This window comes from Podarcis muralis, chromosome 17 (assembly GCF_964188315.1).
Source record: "Podarcis muralis chromosome 17, rPodMur119.hap1.1, whole genome shotgun sequence".
Taxonomy (NCBI): Eukaryota; Metazoa; Chordata; class Lepidosauria; order Squamata; family Lacertidae; genus Podarcis; species Podarcis muralis.
Genome location: NC_135671.1, coordinates 18,894,569 through 18,913,651, shown reverse-complemented (window position 1 = coordinate 18,913,651; position 19,083 = coordinate 18,894,569). Strand labels below are relative to the sequence as shown.

General features: G+C 41.3%; 1 protein-coding gene across 27 annotated transcripts in view; it reads right to left on the bottom strand.

Annotated features, from left to right (window-relative positions):
• Positions 1 to 19,083, bottom strand: part of MPDZ (multiple PDZ domain crumbs cell polarity complex component) — a 107,491-nt gene that overhangs the window by 8,989 nt on the left and 79,419 nt on the right. For 19 of the 27 annotated variants that reach the window (XM_077921289.1, XM_077921292.1, XM_028712819.2 and 16 more), the window contains 13 exons: positions 17,773 to 17,864; positions 17,435 to 17,525; positions 15,868 to 15,948; positions 14,502 to 14,594; positions 14,313 to 14,387; positions 13,341 to 13,527; positions 11,849 to 11,994; positions 10,444 to 10,527; positions 10,113 to 10,306; positions 7,450 to 7,597; positions 5,600 to 5,686; positions 4,291 to 4,387; positions 2,396 to 2,439 (listed from right to left, as the gene is read on the bottom strand). In XM_077921289.1, coding sequence (XP_077777415.1) covers positions 2,396 to 2,439; positions 4,291 to 4,387; positions 5,600 to 5,686; positions 7,450 to 7,597; positions 10,113 to 10,306; positions 10,444 to 10,527; positions 11,849 to 11,994; positions 13,341 to 13,527; positions 14,313 to 14,387; positions 14,502 to 14,594; positions 15,868 to 15,948; positions 17,435 to 17,525; positions 17,773 to 17,864 — 1,419 coding nt within the window. The remainder of the gene's footprint in view (positions 1 to 2,395; positions 2,440 to 4,290; positions 4,388 to 5,599; positions 5,687 to 7,449; positions 7,598 to 10,112; positions 10,307 to 10,443; positions 10,528 to 11,848; positions 11,995 to 13,340; positions 13,528 to 14,312; positions 14,388 to 14,501; positions 14,595 to 15,867; positions 15,949 to 17,434; positions 17,526 to 17,772; positions 17,865 to 19,083) is intronic. The other 8 variants (XM_077921283.1, XM_077921296.1, XM_077921299.1 and 5 more) reach the window with 4 other exon arrangements.

Genomic DNA, 19,083 nt, shown 5'->3' with positions numbered 1-19,083 from the left:
TTCAACACTCAAATCATTTTGTGCAAGTTCTAAAATCAGAGCTGAGAATCACTGTTAGACTACAACTCCCTTCATCCCCATCTATGGCCAAAGGCTTCCCATCTAAACTTCCACATTATTATTATTATTATTATTATTATTATTATTATTATTATTTCCATCTGACTGGGTTGCCCCAACTACTCTGGGCTGCTTCAAACAGCTTGACATAAGACATAGAAACTTTATTTGCATCAGCCACTAGCCATAGCAATAAAATAAAACACAATAAACTGAGGATAAAGCTAAATGCTTAGCTATACAAAATACATTCTAGACATTTACATCAATACAAATGACAGAACTGATATATAATCCTTTAGCCACAGTCAAGACACGTGAAGCAACAGGCTTACTTTTGATTAAAAAAAACCTGAGCAATGTTAGAAAGTTAATCAAATAACATATCTTAATTGTCCGTCCTTTTTTTTTTTTTTTTTTGCAGTTTTTGCTGTCACCTGGTTATCTTGATAACAGATTAAAAACTCCCCTATACAGTGCTGCCTTCAGATGTCTTCTGAAAGTCAGATAGTTGTTTATTTCCTTGACATCTGACAGGAGGGTGACCCACAGGGTGGGTGCCACTATTGAGAAGGCCCTCTCTCTGATTCCCTGTAAGTCCACTTAACGCAGTGGGGGAACCACCAAAAGGCCCTCGGAGCTGGACCTCAGTGTCTGGGCCGAACGATGGGGGTGGAGACGCTTTGAAGGTATACAGAAGGTATACACCAACACTTTGAATTGGCTTGATTCAGCCAAGTTAGCATTTCATTGTTACCTTTGTTCTATTCCTACTGCCCAAATTCTTTGTAACCAATCCAATGAACCCTAGTCTACTGTACAGTGGTACCTCAGGTTACAGATGCTTCAGGTTACAGACTCTGCTAACCCAGAAATAGTACCTCGGGTTAAGAACTTTACCTCAGAATGAGAACAGAAATCGTATCCCGGCGGGGTGGCGGCAGCAGCGGGAGGCCGTATTAGCTAAAGTAGTACCTCAGGTTAAGAACAGTTTCAGGTTAAGAACGGACCTCCGGAACAAATTAAGTTCTCAACCAGAAGTACCACTGTATAAACAAATATACCCACATTTATCAGTACACCGTTATCTGCAATACCAGTCGGTTTTTTAAAATGTGGAAGTAAAAATGAAACAGCTATATAAAGAAAGCCAAGCTCCCTCTAGTGCTTCTCTGCGCGTACAACGTCCAATCTCTGAGCCTGCTGAGGGGGAATAGCATGGCAATCTGTGAATCTTGCACTTTGTTTAATGCTGCCTTTAGCATTAAGTATTTAAAGGCTGCAACTTTGCACAGTCTAATAGGCTTGTTTTCTGTGAGGAATTTTCGCTGCTGCAACTGTATCCCACATCTTCTGTAGAAGCTCGACTTGATGCTTTATTAGCCATTGTGTTCAGCTCAAGGATTTTAATGTCAGCATCTCAAGGCCCAGATGGCGTGGGGCCACATTATCTGAGCAGCTGAGTCTTCCTGCATGTTTCATAGCAACTGCATTGCAAAGCAAGGATTCTTGTCAGTTAAAGTTTCCACACTGGAGAGCATCGCTTGTCCAGTTTTATTCCTCTTGCTGTTTTCTGCAGTTTAAAACCTTTATTTAAAAGTTCATCGCAAGAAGTAGAATTTGAACCCAGCTCTTGCACCTACTTTATTCTATTCCTGTTCTGGAGCTCAGTGTTTGTGTTTTGAAATGATCTGAAGATTCCTGACCAAGACAAGGATAAGGAACAGCTTTGTAAATAGCTGCGCATGATCAAGGGAGATTTGGGCTTGTGCTTCTTCCACAACACGTCAATCTCCATGCCATGTGGCAAATTGTTTCTGGAACAGAAGGTGCTTACAAAGGCAGTTTGTAATATGGGATTCTTTTAAAGTAGGAAAGCAACAAAACTAACCTGCCCACTGGGCATACCTCAGCTTTTCAGAATGCCAGCAGCAGCTCTCTGGTTTCCAACCAAAAGCACAATATAAATTCGTAATGCAAATGACGGTATGTTTGTAAAAGGAAGAGATACAAAACATTCTGAAGATTCAGATTCTGCAATTCCCAAGTAAATAAGACTACTGATAGGTTCACCCAAAAATCAGGCAGAGAAGCAATTTTCAAATCTCCAAACCTAACTTTCTTTCCTTGGATAAATAATGGGAGTTTGTGTTATGTAACTTCAAAATATGTGTGAGAGGTCTATTGATTAAAAAAAAAACCCTAATAAAATATAATGCAGTCAAAATCTTCCATTAAGCAGAATATCCAAATTGATGCATGATGCAATCCTGCATCTATTCAAGTTAGTAATCAATTCTCCTTAATTTTATACCAGCTTCTAGGTTCTACTTACCTTTTTTATTTCGACTGTTCTTAATCCTTGTATTTCAGATGCTACTGTTAAAAAGGGAAACAGCACTGTTATCTTTGGTTTTTTCCACTTTGAAACATTATTTTCCATGCACTCCAGAACAATTTATTTTTATCACTGTAAAAGGTTACATTGTTTTCAAAGCAGTTTAAGGAACCTGGTGGCGCTAGTCTCTAGGTTTGCTTGTTTACTTAAAAGCACACAAAAAATGATAAATCTTTCCTTAAGCACATCTCCATCTTTCCTTCATGACATTTGTTTGGTCATTACGTTGCTGCTGGAAAGTCAGGGTTATGTGCCACATCAGAGGCAATGGGGAACTTGCTTGAAATAACCGGTGCTTTTTTGGTAAAAATAAATAAATGAAGTGCTGCTACTTGTATCTTGATAAAAGTGTTGTGGGTGGCAGCAAAAAAATGGCTGCCCCTGGCAACAGAAAAAGAGGTGGCAGTACTCCCATACTGTTGAACACTGCCACAAGAAAAGCTGGTTCTTGATTGTTTCAATTAGGGTGGGCATAAGAAAGATTGGGATCTTCTCAGTGCTGAATTTACATATAAGCTAAACAAGCTATAGCTTAGGGCCCACTCTCTTGGCCCCCCCCCAAAAAAAAATTAACCACAGTCTCTGGTTGGTATATCTGGTAGTTCTAGTCAAAAACAAAGTAGATCAAAATCTGCCCATCGTCCCTGGCTTAAACATTTCATTCCTAGAGGAAAATTTTAATCAATGGCCAATAAACGAGAACAGAGTTTTGTTTTGTTTATTTCTGAAGTCACTGAGGTTCTGTCATGAATATCGCTTTCATCCCCAGTGCACAAAATCTTTTTATATGTATACTTTCAATTGATAAGATAATTTGTTATATTTTCATACAATAATGAAATATCAACTGTTATCTGAATTGTACAGAGGCAAAATAAATAGAAGAAAAAACATACCACCGAAACAACACTGAGGATTACTAAATTACCCACAGTAATGCATATGGATATAGAATGGTACCCCGGGTTAATATGCTTCAGGTTACAGACACTTCAGGTTACAGACTCCGCTAACCTAGAATTAGTACCTCGGGTTAAGAACTTTGCTTCAGGATGAGAACAGAAATCGTGCTCCGGCGGCGCGGGCGGCATTAGCTAAAGTCGTGCTTCAGGTTAAGAACAGTTTCAGGTTAAGAACGGCCCTCCGGAACGAATTTAACACTTAACCTGAGGTACCACTTTATAGAATCCCGTACTTTCAAATTCCAATACAGTATGAAGATGCCCCATTTCTCAATCAATCAGTTTTCTTTTTGTCTACCTTCTCTGACTAGCCAAGTTTGTTAATTTTATCTTATATATAAATTATCCCACATTCTTAGGAAATAATCTGATATAAATGGATTATCTTTATTTTTCAAGTTCTGCCTTCTAATGGAAATTCCTACTGTTATTAAAAGGTGAGTTATAATTCCTTATTCTTCCATTGGAACTACTGGATTTCACAGACACAAGCACCATTAAGGGATCTAATGGCAAGTCATAGCTCGACATTTCCTGCACACAGCTGATGACCATTTTAGAAGCATACAGTTGATGTGTGACTGCCGACACACAGGTCCTTTTGGACCCGGAAGAGGGAGAAATGAGGGTAAGAAATGGGGGCATAACAGGCTTTGACCCAGAACACAACCCCTGTGGAAATGGAGAGTTGCCTGTACACTCAGGAATCAACTCCCAATATTTTTTAAATTTTAGAACATGACCAATGCACGTGAGCATAAAAGTACAAAATGCTATGTGATTGCTGGGAGAGCAGCATGTATCTAACAGCACAGAAATAAGTGAGAAGATATTAGTTACATAATTTGAACAGCAGCAGCTGAAACTTACAGGAATTCTTCTTCAGAGTACTTTCATAACTTTCTGGTGGGTTGGATCCCGAACCTGGGAAACTGAATGATGACAGGCTGCCGCTTCCCTCGCTGACCTTAAAGAGTTACACCACTGAGAATTACTAGAATCCCTTAAGTCCAGTTTTCTTTCTACATCAACAATGGCATGTTCAGATGTCCAGCTTAATAATCCAAAATACCAACAAGCTTCGTGCAACCACACTCAGCCAGGTCACTCCTCTCTTCATAACAAGCCAGGATATGAAGCCAAGGTTTGAAGTTTGTTTAATATCCTCATTTCTTTGGAAGCCATTAACCACAGTTTCCTAGTTAGGATGCAACAGGAAACTATAGTTAACCGGTTTCCTGGTTTTCTTGCAGAGGAAGGAGCAAAGTGGCTGCATGTAGCTTGTTCATAACTTGGATCACTAAGCTGATATTTTATCACCCAAGTATAACTACTGTCTCATATTTCGTAAGTAATATTTTACTTGGACCATGTCTGCCAGTTGTGCTCAAGGACATGGTCCCCCCCCCCCATGGGAGCGAAAGTACAAGTATGAATGGCAAACTTAATTGTTTGCAGCATATTAGAGCAGTCAGAGCAAGAGCTTGGCAGAGTATCTTGTTTGGCGTAAAAATACTGTGTACCGGTAGAAGGAAGCACTTTTCTGGAGGGAAAGAACCCTCCAGATATGTGAGATATTGTACTCTCTTTCCCCACTAAATCAGACTTCTCAGCAGCTATCTTGAATGGAGATGTAGCCAAGTTACTCAAAGAGAAAGACAACGGTCAATTCTGTTCCCTGTGCAGAGCAACCAATCAGGCAGGCACAGCCCTCCTACAGATGCAGTACAGCCGCTAACAGTGAGAAGAGGGGTTAGCACCAGAACATCCCTTCAGGCACAACATAGTACATGGGAGGAGACAGAAAGGAGGGGAGGGGGGGACTAGATCATACCCCAAATGTTTAGTTGTGACAGCAAAAATCATACAGTTAAATCCCAACTTAGTTTTCAGTACATTTGTAGATGTGCCTTGCCTTACACAGCATTGGGAACAGGGCTGTGCTACACAGCAGCTTTGAGGATCTAAGCTGTTTTAAAAAAAAAGCTAGAATAAACCCAATATGGCTATGGGTACATAAAACTGCCTTTTATGTACTTGGCTTGGAGTTTATTCATCTCTGATCAGCCTCTACAGAAAAATCACTGCCACTGCGAAATCAATTCCCTTTTATTTGCTTATATAATTTTAACAATGCTTGTGATGGTTCCAAATGAAGCCAATGCAAGCAATTACAAACCTGGCTGCTCTGAGACGTTCTCCTCTCCGAATGGAATGGGCCTGCCTTTATTCTTCCAACTTCTAGTCTGACTGTACCTAATGAGCACTAGAGAGCAGGCATTATTTGTAAGACACAGATTCCTTAACCCAGAGTATAATGATGTAAAGGCATATCTTAGTTAAAGGAAGATCAAGGGCCATTTCACACAAGTCTTAGCTAAACCTTCTATAAGTGTTGTCCATTGTGTGATTACACCCGTGCTGAGAAATTGCATGAACCTTGTCTAAAATCACAAAGGAGCATGTAGATTGCACATTGCCCATGCCTGCCAGTTGGTTCAACAAGGACATAGAGGGAGGTCCCTACAGAAGCAATGGCATAATAATGATGGTACATCAGCTGTATTTCACAGCCAGCTATGCCCATTAAGAAGAAGAAGAAGAAGAGTTTGGATTTGATATCCCGCCTTTCACTCCCTTTAGGGAGTCTCAAAGCGGCTAACATTCTCCTTTCCCTTCCTCCCCCACAACAAACACTCTGTGAGGTGAGTGGGGCTGAGAGACTTCAAGGAAGTATGACTGGCCCAAGGTCACCCAGCAGCTGCAAGTGGAGGAGCGGAGACGCGAACCCGGTTCCCCAGATTAGCAGACTACCGCTCTTAACCACTACACCACACTGGCTCTCAACAAATTGCTGTTTGGACAAGGTAACAAAATTATACTTTGAGTGCTTTAAGTGGGAGAAGCTCTTCTCTAACTGCAACATTGAATGGCATGTGAGAAGAATCAATTCCAAAATACACAGAGAATGAAGAAGTATTCACCAAATAAGGAATGCGACCCGAAACCTGTTTTGGAAAACCAAGCAAAACCACCTTCAGCCATTCCAGGCTTTGCTTCTGTACATTCCAAGTCCAACAGAAGTTTGCATTGGCCCCTACTTTAACCCTCAGCAAGGACATCCACTACTGATGTCTTCAGTGACCCCAACGTTAAGTGGCTAAACCTAGCCCTTCTAACATCTAGCTAGCATTTCTTTTCTGCCCAGAGTATCACATAACACAGCGCTAATGCTTCTCCCCCCCCTTTTTATCCCCATCTACGAAAAAGCCACAGCAACATGATGCTTGCAAGTTGCTTCAAAGCACAACGTATAATCCTGACTTTGACAAGTAGGAATGATAAAGGAACTTCATTTAGAAACAGTAGCTTTTGTTTCCACTGCTGGCCGTGCACTGCAGTGCTAAATCAGAAGTAGCAGCATATTTTAATCCCCCGGAACAAGTGAATATCTTTTAATCCCCGGTCTGTCAGTTCTGTACGTGCTGAACACAAAAATGAAAGCGGGGTGGGTGCGAACACGTACCTAAAAGGAACTGCTTAACTTAGGCCTTTCATTTGCTTTACAAATATGGAACGTTAAAAAATGCCAACCTTAGCATCCCTTAAGAAAATACCAGAAGAGACCGGTAACGATCAGTAGGGGTGGTCTCCCAGCAGCAGAGTCACTCACACTTAAAGGAATGGTGGTGGGGAGGTCAATAACCTCCTACCAATGTGCTGTTGTAGTGCCAACCTTCCCATCACCCTCTCTCCCAGGAAGTAGCCATGACTCCACTGCCAGAAGGCCCTTGTGCACAGTGGCAACCTCTGCTCACCAACCCCCCCCCCCCGCACAAGACTTGTCCCTAGAATTACAAGGAAATCCCTGTTACATCAGGCAAGAGGCCTATCAGATACCTATGGGAAGTCTGCAAGCCAGATGGGAGTGCAACAGCACTATTCCCATTTGCGATTCTCATTTTGGAAAAAGAGAGGACCCAGTATCCATTTATGCAGTTATGTTTTTCTCTATCGTTCTGCCATTACCTTTAACAAAGCGGCCACTGCTTCCTGGTTGGCATTTCGAACATCTTCCCCGTTCACCATTAATATCTGGTCTCCCTGCATCAGTCTCCCATCCAGATCTGCTATGCCTCCTTTGACAATGTCTGACACAAACACTCCAGTGTCATTCCTGCAAACAAAATAATGGAAGCATATTTTGTTCTGTTTCTTTATTTAAAACATTATATATTGCACTTCAAGAAGACATTTCCAAGGTGGTTTACTATGAACTTATGAATGTATTCATTACATAGTTACCTGGTTAAGAACGAGCTTTTAAAAGCAATGATCAAACAAGTATTTTGGTGGGTAACATGAGATTTCAGCACTTTCTCATATACACATACAACCTAACAGGATGGATTCTCATATGCAGATCTTACAGCAGAATATGGTGTCCTGGTGAATAAGGGAGACCAAGGTAACAATGCCATAGACACAATTGCTCCTTACGCCAAATATGAATTTATTTCTGCAGTCATAAAGTGTGGAAACTAAGAATGACAACATGCTGAATTTAGTAAGAATTTAGTTTGTGTATGTCAGCAGAGGGGACTGGTGAGGTTCCCTGGCAGGCCAAGTCTGACAGGTAGAAAGGTTTGTTTACCTGTCAATCATCTGATGTCACAATGACATCAGGTGATGCTGTGCTTTGAAGTCCTTATTGTTGGAACTGGTGGCTCAAACAAGAACCATCTTGGCTCTGAGTCCTGGAAGACCTGCTCCCTGCCTTGGAGGCCTTTTCCAACCTGGGCAGGAGGATGTGGCTCTGACTGACTCCAGCTACAAAAGCTGAAGCTGCTTAACAGACTCTAGGGCCAGGGTGTTGTTTGGAGGTTTTTGCAGTGGGATTATTGAGGATGGTTTGAACCGATGGTTTGAATAGAGGAAGGGCAAATAAAATTATGTGTGTGTGTATGAGCCAGGGAGTGCGAGGCTGTCTACAAGTGCTTTGCCAAGGCAGCTGTTTGTCTTCTTTCCAGGTCACCTGATTGGTGCATGTAAAAATGTTATGTTCCGGTGGTTACATTTGTGTTAAGAGACTTAGGAGTAATGCATCTATCAATAGCTTCTTCATTCTTGGGGGTTGCTGAAGAAAAGGATCTTCTTTGTCTTGCCCTTTTCTGAGCAAGTTTGTGTCAGGAAACTGACATTGGAGCAGAGTGGAGAGGCTAGGCTCCCCAATGATGCCGGAGAGGGAACCAGCACAGGGCTAGAGAGGACTTCCGCTGGGGAAGAAAGGCAAGGTGACACAAGGAAGAAGGAAGGGATTGAGAGCCTTTCGGAGGGGAGGCTCCGAGACTCTTCCAGTGAGGTCAGTGAGGAGAGTGGAGGACCACCGATAGGCATGCCCACTCTGCGCAGAAGGCTGCCGCGCAGAGAGGCTAGAAGAAGGCTGTCCGTTAAGGATTTTTTATACTGGAGGAAGTTTAGGAAACGCCCACTGACGGATTCTGCCAGTGACTGAAGCAGTCGTGCCCAAGGGGGGCTGCTCAGCTGGGGAAAAGGCAACCGCATCAAGCAGTTTGGAGCAGGCGGAGGTTACACACAAGCAACCCCAATTCCCATGATAGTTTGCTATCTAGTCAAACAAGGAAGCTTAGAGACTTAATAGCAGATGCAGTCCCAAAGGGGACATTTCCTCACCCCTAAGCAGTAAGGGTAGAAAGCTCTTATTTTAGTTGTACAGATGAGGAAGTGAATCTGACTTGCAGCATGGCTAAGCAAGAGGTGAGGGGTGCGTTGAAACTATATCTCCGTTGGGTGTTATATTGGATTAGACAAAGTGAATATTGCATTTATATAGTGGTCAGATGAAGAATTAGAAGTTCTTTATTTTCTGAATCTTATTTTTCTACCTTTCTCTTTTAACCTGTTTTCTACTCTTTCTATTTATTTATTTTTCTTTCTCTATTTCCCCCACCCCACCCCTTTGTGTTTTATTTGTATCTAGATCTTGGTTTGTTTGAAAAAAGCAAGGGGGGAGAGATATTAAGCTTTGTATTTTTCTCTATAAACCTTAATATAATGCATTTCCCCAAAAATAAATAAAGGTATTTCACATTTCCAAAAAGAAAGAAAGAAAGAAAGAAAGAAAGAAAGAAAGAAAGAAAGAAAGAAAGAAAGAAAGACTATATCTCCCAGGTCAAAGCTGCACTCACTAACAACATTAGTGAGAGAACGTGAAGTAAGAATTCCCTCCCTCAGCGTTAAGGGAGGCGATTCTTATTTCACCTTCTCTCAGCAATGTTGTCTCTGCATTATCTTGCACACAAACAGGGCCAGATTTTGGTTTGATGAGACCCTAAGCTACTGAAGGTAGCTGTCCTTTGTCAACAACAAATTGTCGCTGTTTGTTGTTGAATATATGCTATATGGTAATTTATGGACCTAATAGGTATCTAACACCCTTTGCACATAACAAATAGGATCCTACACAACACAAAGCACTTTTGCTGTATGTAGATTTTACTTTATTTGTTTTTTATCTTATATTTGGAAATCCAGGTTTTTTCCCCTTTAATTTTTTTGGGGGGCCCCCAAGAGAGTGGGGCCCTAAGCTATAGCTTGTTTAACTTATACGTAAATCCGGCACTGCACACAAAGACCAAACAGACTTCCAGAAGCTCTCCTCATGTACCCACCTCTTCCCGACAATACTTAATCCAAGGCCTTTGCCTGGCTTCTTCTGTAGCTCTATACTGAGCACATCATACATGTCTTCTTCCTTATACTGAGCTTCGTCCCTGTAGACAGTGAGGCGGACTTTCTGAGGCGTCTGTCTGAGAACGTTTATGGCCTCGTCGTGCGTTGCGTTCCTCAGGTCGATCCCGTTCACCTGGGATTTAATTGTATGGCAGATGTCAGAAGCATATAGCCCCCCCTCTAGTCCACTCCTGCCTTTCTCCTTGCCCCCCCTCCCACTTTCAGAAGTATGCAATGTAAGGATGGCTTGTATGTTGCGCAATGTTATACCTCCAAGATCTGATCACCAGCCCAGAGCCTTCCATCTTTGGACGCTGCTCCTTCTTCATACACCTCATGGATAATAATCGCACCCTGTGGATTTAAAAAACAAAATATAAAACTTGCTAGACCTTTTCGTTCATCATTCAGTTCAACTATTTTGAGCCTAAGAAAAGAATAAAAGGGGGTTTTGTGGAGATCTCAAAGGAATACAGATGAATCAAATTTTACTAAGGAATGGGAGAAAGTATGTAATGTATCTGAAAAATTATTGTAAAGAACTACACACTTTAGGAGGTTTGACAGAAATCTTGTGGTAAAAAAATTGAATTATGGACTGATTAAGGTTTTATAATAATTGGAATTAATGAGAAGTTGCAGAAGGAAAACAATAACAAAAGGAACTACAAAAGGGGGGAGAGTCCAAAGGGATACATTGTTTGTATTCTGTCTTTTTTTTGGGGGGGGTCTTTTTTGTTAGTATTTGTAAAATTGAAAATGCACACACACACACAAAGTAATACAGATGAATAGTGGTGCCTAGAATAAATTCTGGTACAAAAGTAAAAAATGTATTTAAAGAAGTTTTCATTTGCTGTCCTGATGAAAGTGTGTGGTCAAGAAAAACAAAAAGAGGGAAAGCACCAATGTTTGTGTGAGAGAGAGAGTGAGTGAAATTTCAACGGTGCATGGATATAAAGATTGCATTTACATAATACATTTCAAAGCACCCTTCTTTGGGAGCACTACAGATTAGAACAGCAACATTTCACACTTCAGAAAAAACGTTAAAATGCTTATAAAACATAATAAGGATTAAACCCATTATTTAAAATGTATTTTATGTGGCAAGTGGCAACAAATACGTTTAGAAACTTTGTAACACTTATATGGATGCTAAACACACACACACACAATCAAACAAACAAACAGAATGGGGGGGGACACCCCTGCCTAGTGCAATTCTGGACATAAATTTTATTCCCCAACTTAGAGATCAATTGTTTCCATCCATTTATTTGAGTTGCATTATATACTGTATAACGCCCCCTTTTATAAGACGCCCCCTATTTTGGGGGACTCCAAATTAAGAAAATGGGAGAGGGGGAGATTTCCCAGAGTTGTTGAACTGTTTTGGAGAGGATTACCCATACTTGTAGAGCTTTGGGGGGGGGGAGAGATTGCCAAAATTCACTCAACCACCAGACTTCCAATAACACACTAACGATCTCCGGCTCTCGGCACCAACCAATCCCATGTCCCCCTTTTCACTATCTGTGTAGAAGACGAGCCCCAATTTTTAATATGATTTTTATAGACAAAACCCTAGTCTAAAATATGGTATGTCAAACAAAGAAGCATTTTCCTTCTTAGGAACGTTAGCTTGGGGTTATGAAAGACATTCGTTACAAACCAGTAAAGTATCGGCTCCTCCTACTATGCTCAAGCCAAGACCGGTGCGTCCCTTGGAGATATCAATTGTCGTTTCACAACCCGGGATGATTGGGCATGTAGCTGGGTCAGATATCAGTGTGGCTGGAGTTGAGGACCTGCTTGTGTCTAGAAAAAGAAAATTAACTAGTTATAGCTATAGCTGCTCTCCTCCTTAAAAATCCTTGTCTACTATGGACTTTATCCTTTTATGCATTAAGGTGAAGAAGGCTTTTGTTGTCCATTCTACCGCCCCCAACAAATACCCACATATATGGTTCGCCTCAATGCAGATAAGAAAACCTGTGATGAGCTCTAGCCCAAGAAACAGAGATGCCACCTGAATTCTTGCATGCTTCTTTCTCTCCTGCAAAGACTGAAATCTCTCAGAAATACAAAGTTATGTTTACAATGTATCTGAGAGGAACTGTCTCTGCTCACACACACATTTGGCTGGATGTATCAATGTTGAAAAAACTATAAAATTGGATGGTTTTAGATGTTGTTTTCAACTTTTTCCATGTGGGATGTCTGCCACTCCCACTTTGGCTGAGGGTACATCATATTTTGTTTGTAGGGTCTTTAATTGCTTTATTCAACTGTTTTGGCCAAGGATCAGCTAGTGTTTGCTTTTGTTTTGTTTTTAAAAATGCAAACTATGATTTTCTCTTATTTTCCTATTCCTTAATAGACTACTTAAATTGGATTTCTGCAGTGATCTAGTCAGGCCTGCTCATTCAACCAGCTTGGACTCGTGCCATAGATTGGTGAAGTGAAGGGCACTAAAATCACAGAGTTACATCCAGCTGATGATAAGTAAACTTCCCTACTTGGAAGAAAACTAATAATTTTTAAGTGCCTTTGGCTTGCTAGGCAAAATCACAGGTATGCAGGTTCCCTAATAATAATAATGTCACAAAGCGACTTACAGGAATATATAAAAATTAAAATCAATTACAACAAAGCCAATTAAAAAAACGCATTTATACAGACAAAAGACAGGTCTTACAGTATCTGCCACACTAACGGAGTACTTAGAATAATTCATATTAAGGCCCCAAAGCCTGGGTAAAAAGGCAAGTTTTTGCCTGCTGCATAAAAATAAAGATGTGTCTGGCAAGCCTCCATGCAGAAAGCCTTGTTGCTGGGCTTATGAACCATGGCTTGTTTTAACAAAGGTTTGTTATTTTATCTAAATGTAATAGCTTTGCTTAAGGATCCTTTGTCTGGCCATCCCACCCTAGACACTCATTAAGGGAAAGAGGCCCAAGGAAACAGCAGCTTGAAAACAAACCAAGCTTTGGAGAAATAAATAAGCTGTGGTTTCTAGTCTTGTCTGCGCATTGTCTCATGGTTTGGTGAACAAAACCATGGCTAAAACAGACCATGGTTTAGTTCTACGAATGAATGCAGCCATTGTAAGCATTTGTCACTGAATTCTTTTCCAAGACTTGGGGTAACTAGAAGATTCTTACTTTTAACTGACTCTGGTTCTGGTGATTCAGAAGGTGGAACAACGTTTGATTGTTGGGTATTAGTTCTCTCACCCGAAGTAGCACTGTAAATCGGTGTTTGTGACTGAGCAGCTGTCTGACTCTCCTCTTCAGCTGAATTGATTGTGAGTTTCACAGTGGGCTTTGATGTCTTCAGCAAACTGATAAACTTGAACAGTAAAAAAGAGCAAACTTTCATGTAACAAGCCAATATAGATACATGATTTTTTTTCATTCTAGAGTGTAGCAGGCATATTGTAACAGATTTCCAAGAGCATGCATAGCAGTCAACTCCTGGGGACTGAGGTCCTGTTGGCTCCCCCCCAAAAAATTTGAGGGGGCCAGGGGGCCCCAAAGTCAATAGGCATTGCCATTCAAATGGGGTGTGTGCCACATCTTGTAATTGATTATGTGGGCTGCTGCCCCCCATATTTTATTCAAGTCATGGTAGATGCCGCTTCTTTCAACACATGACTTGAGGGTATTTTTATTTTTTAAAATCCCCTGTGGTCCTCAGGTGAAAGGCAGTGTAGAAATTTAATAAATAATAATGAAATAATAAATTCAGCTGCTTTAAAAAGGGAGCTGGAATCCCTGCTCTGCCCTTTCCCTCCAAAGAGGTGATCGCAAGAAAGGACCCCAGGGCAGCAAACAACAAAACAGGATTAAAAACATTTAAATATCCTCACAGCTAAATAATATGCCCCACGAGCCACTTCAACTTCCCAAAAAAGCCAACATAAATGGTATCTCACGTTCAGAAGTGCAACAGGAAGGAATGAGAAGGAAGAGAAAAGATTTAGCAACCCTCCTGAAACAGACAGAGCATCCCTGGTCCCGTAGCACCTGACTAAATGCCTAAACAGAATCCTGGTATCTGTATCTTTATGCCCTTCAACGGTTGCATAGAACAGGAGTCAGTAAGTCGCATGCTGTAAGGAATTGCTCAAGTACCTTTTCTATAGGATACCCCACAACAACTTCATCGTCCACTGCCAGAATCTGATCTCCAACTTTAATTCGGCCATCCTGAAATAAAAATAGCAACACTGGGATAGGATGTGGGGTGGGGGGGGAGAAGGTTTCCCCATCTATACACTTGTTATCTTCTTCTCTGAATGGGTCACAATTTAACAGCCTTACCTTTCCTGCTGCACCATGCTCTGTTAAGCTCTGAATAACCACACCGTTAAATGTGTCTTCTTCACCAATGGCAATACCTATGCCTCCTTGATCCTAAGAAATACAAAGGGACACCCAGAGTTATAGAATAATGTCAATCAAAGCTGTCTTAAGTATGAATGCTTGAGGAGTGCTATCTTTGTTAATTTCTTTAAAAGATGGCCCAAACAATCTGCACCACTCGAACGCATTGATCAAAACGAGTTCACTCCTCTGAAACTTGTGGCACCGTCCCTGGCAGTTTAAATGTTGCAAGGTGCATATGAAATACTTATTTCAGAAAATGCACATTAAAAAAGTGAAACAGAGAGAATGACTGGTGGTGGCATTAAAGTGGAGATTAATGCAGAAAGGACAGAATTATGGAACATATTCAGAGAGACCATGTGCATCTATATGGTTTAGACATTTGTTGCTCTTGAATATTGGCTCTTGAATAAATAGGGGGGGGGGTTGTATGCTTGTAATTTGTTTGATTATTTGTTCCTTTTTGAAACATATACACAGACATTTGTATACCACCCTATACCCGCAGGTCTCAGGGCAGTTCACAACATACTCTCTCTCTCTCTCTCTCTCTCTCTCTCTCTCTCTCTCTCACACACACACACACACACACACACACACACACAAATAATAATGTTCCTAGGTAAATCCATGTTTAGCATAAGAGTATGCACTTCATAAAGCAATTCAGTTAAAAATATATTCGCTGCAGATAAGAACAGATATAGAGAAAAGCTCCATTTGTACAAAACAAAAAGAGACTGTTTAGTATTACAAGAACTAGCCTTGAGCACAGAGTTCCACACGCTAAACTGTGGTTAATCTTAATTATAGTTAGTTGAAACAAGGGGCTGAAGCTAGGTTGTTTTAACAAATCCTAGTTACGATTTCCCACAGCTTGTCGAAATCTAGACAATACAGCAATATGTGGTTAATATGTGGTTAATCTAAAATTAAAGTAAAAAAACTTCCAAATTCCTCCACACCAGAGGACTGATGAAAGTGTGAGCCCGAGGCCTGCTACAACTCATTTTCATGGTTTAGTTATGTTTTGAATGAAGCCAAACACATTGCTGGATTTTGGGAAGTCTAAGACTATTGCAACAGCATAATGACCACATAGATAACCCCATGTGATCCAATATAAAATGGGAAAACACGTGGATTTTGAGAGTGAAACTGAGTGTTGATTGTAAGATTGAAAACTGAGACCATTAGAGAAATTTGTTCATTCATAGTAGGAAATGGTCCCTTCCCCTTCAGACTAAAGAAATTACAGACTGAAATCTGTTTGTGGCCATTTGCATCAGCATCTACTCACTTTAGGCAATTCCACATTTTTAATATTCTTATATAAACTCAAATCTATAGGAAAAATAGAGCTTGGATCATTCACTTCACCCTGAAAGAAAGAAAATATTGTATCAAAATATATCAATACAGAAAAACATAACACGCCATGCTCATTATAGAGGTCACAAAACCAATGCACTAATGACATCCCGGCAACGACAAATTTACGCACGTCCAATTGACATGTGACCATGCACACGTAAAAAAAGGTAAAGGTAAGGTAAAGGACCCCTGGACTGTTAAGTCCAGTCAAAGGCGACTATGGGGTTGCGAAGCTCATCTCGCTTTCAGGCCAAGGGAGCCAGCGTTTGTCCACAGACAGCTTTCCAGATCATGTGGCTAGCACGACTAAACTGCTTCTGGCACAACGGAACACCATGATGGAAACCAAAGCACATGGAATCACAGTTTACCTTCCCGCTGCAGTGGTACCTATTTATCTATTGCCACTGGCGTGCTTTTGAACTGCTAGGTTGGCAGGAGCTGGGACAGAGCAACAGGAGCTCACTCTGTTGCGGGGATTTGAACTGCCAACCTTCTGACCAGCAAGCCCAAGAGGCTCAGTGGTTTAGACCACAGCGCCACCCGCATCCCTTCATGCGCACGTGCATTGCGGCAAGCTGGACATGGCAGGGAAAAGGGGCAGGCCAGAACGGGTTTATGTGTGCTTCGTCATTGCACACAATGACCCGGAACGCAACCCCCACGCAAAGTGGGGGTCGCCTGTGCTAATGGCAATCTCATTTCTCTGTGTGCCAGACCTTATGGAGCCAAAATGTCACTTTCCACATAGGAGATAAGGTATTTGGGGGAGGGGGGAAGAAGCCACTGGGCATGCTCATTGTTCAACAAGCTACTAGGCTATTGGCTACTAGGGACAAAAATGAAAAGCCAGGGTGAGAGGGACAATGGTGCAGGATATTCTGGAAGCAGCAGTGCTCTGTGCTACAACATTTTGTTTAACGCAAACTTCCCTCCCCGCCCCCAATTTCAGATTTATATTAAAGTACCTCTGTTAATGTTGGGACGTGGGTGGCGCTGTTGGTTAAAGCTTCAGCGCCTAGGACTTGCCGATCGAAAGGTCGGCGGTTCGAATCCCCACGGCAGGGTGCGCTCCCGTCGTTCGGTCCCAGCGCCTGCCAACCTAGCAGTTCGAAAGCACCTTCGGGTGCAAGTAGATAAATAGGGACCGCTTACCAGCGGGAAGGTAAACGGTGTTCCGTGTGCTGCGCTGGCTCGCCAGATGCAGCTTTGTCACGCTGGCCACGTGACCCGGAAGTGTCTGCGGACAGCGCTGGCTCCTGGCCTATAGAGTGAGATGAGCGCACAACCCTAGAGTCTGGCAAGACTGGCCCGTATGGGCAGGGGTACCTTTACCTTTACCTTTACCTCTGTTAAAACAAGTCTTGCTCAAGTCTACCTTGATTCCTCTTGTTTAGAAGCTATTTACAACATACTGAAGAGCACCCCCTTTCCCCCATACCTACCACTATTAATTCTATCACATGAAAATAAATATGAAATACAAATTGTACCTCTTCATACTGAAGTAGCCCAGAAGAGGAAGGTGAAGTCTCTGTTGATTTCCCAGGACAAACGGCCATCTGTTGGACAGCATCTTTGTTTCTATAATATATGGAGCAGAAAGTTTTCAAAACGAACTCTACAATACTTTCGACAGCTAAAGCATTTGCTTTTTGCTTTTTGAAGGACATAACCACAATAGTGGTAAATCCTGAAAAGCATATATATCATTCAGGGAAGCTTTTAGCAATGCTTCAAAAGTTGAATTATATGGGGAAAGATATTGTTGAATATGCATTTAGATATTACAAAATGTTAAAAATAGATACAAACATTAGAGGTTGCTTACCTGATAAATATGATTTTTACTTTAGAAGGTGCACATTTTATTATTGAAGATGCATTCTGATGAGTCTTTCCATAGAGAACTTGTCCATTTATCTAGATAAATCAGAATGGGATGGATACTTACTTTAATCATGAATACCAGCTTTGTTCCACAGACAAAAGCAAACTTGATTTCTTTGTCACTATTGTTATTAAAACTGCTATTCAACCATTATGGTTGCAATGCACTAATCCTGTATCTCTATACTACAATTGTTATCTCCTTTTTTAGTATATAAAACAGCTGCTGGTTTGTATTTGGCTCTCAACTGGCTGAAATCGTCCTTCATTTGGTTGCAGTGGGCTGGCTGACTTTGGGAACATCGTTATCAATTTCCACTAGTGATTGATCACCTCGTGACTCACTGTTTGTCAAATGGGGGGGGGGGGGAGGGCATGAAGACAGCAGGTTTATACAAGCAAGTAAAGGTAAATCAGCCCACTCCAACTAGGTCATTTTGTAAACGAGCATGGAAATGAAAATAAAAGGTATTTTATGCAGTTCCTGGAGTGCACTGAAGTCCTCATTGAACAGAGTAAGATTTGCTTCTGATTAAACATACATGGGATTGTTCTGCTATTGCATACTGTGTCTAAACAGTGTGCTTGTGATTCAAGGTCCCGATCCCCGCTTGGGGAATAAAGACACGTGGACACGGTATATAAATCCTCAATATGAGGCCAGAAACACTTTTGCACAGCTTTTACAGGTGCACCAATCACACCTGTTCCTGGAAAAGGGAGATGTGACCTTGTTCACACATGCCTTGGTCACACTGAAGTTTAGTGCAACATACTCTACATGGGGCTACCTTTGAAGAATATTTGGAAGCTTCAGTTGGTTATGACATGCTCCTGCCTGTCTATACTGACTAGTTCCCATTGTTTAGAATATGTGACCCCAAATTTGTTCAAGCTCCTAGACCATTTCTGAGCCCAATTCTAAGCATTGGCGATGATTACCCTGAGAGCCCTTAAATGGTTTGGTACTGTGATATTTAAAAGAATGTCTTCTGAAAAATCCTGACTATCCACTGATGTGTTTTGGAGTGCTGCTGCTCCATGTATCACTTCTGTCCAAACAATAGCTGTTGGATACACAGGATGAGGCCTTTTCAGTTGTTGCCCATGGACTGTGCCCCACTCCCCCGCCATTTTGATATATAGTTAAAATATATATCGTTAAAATAGTACCATTTCACTGTGGTTTTGTTGTACAAACTGAATGACACTGCTGGCTCCTGAACACTCTATTCACTTTATTTTAGATGTT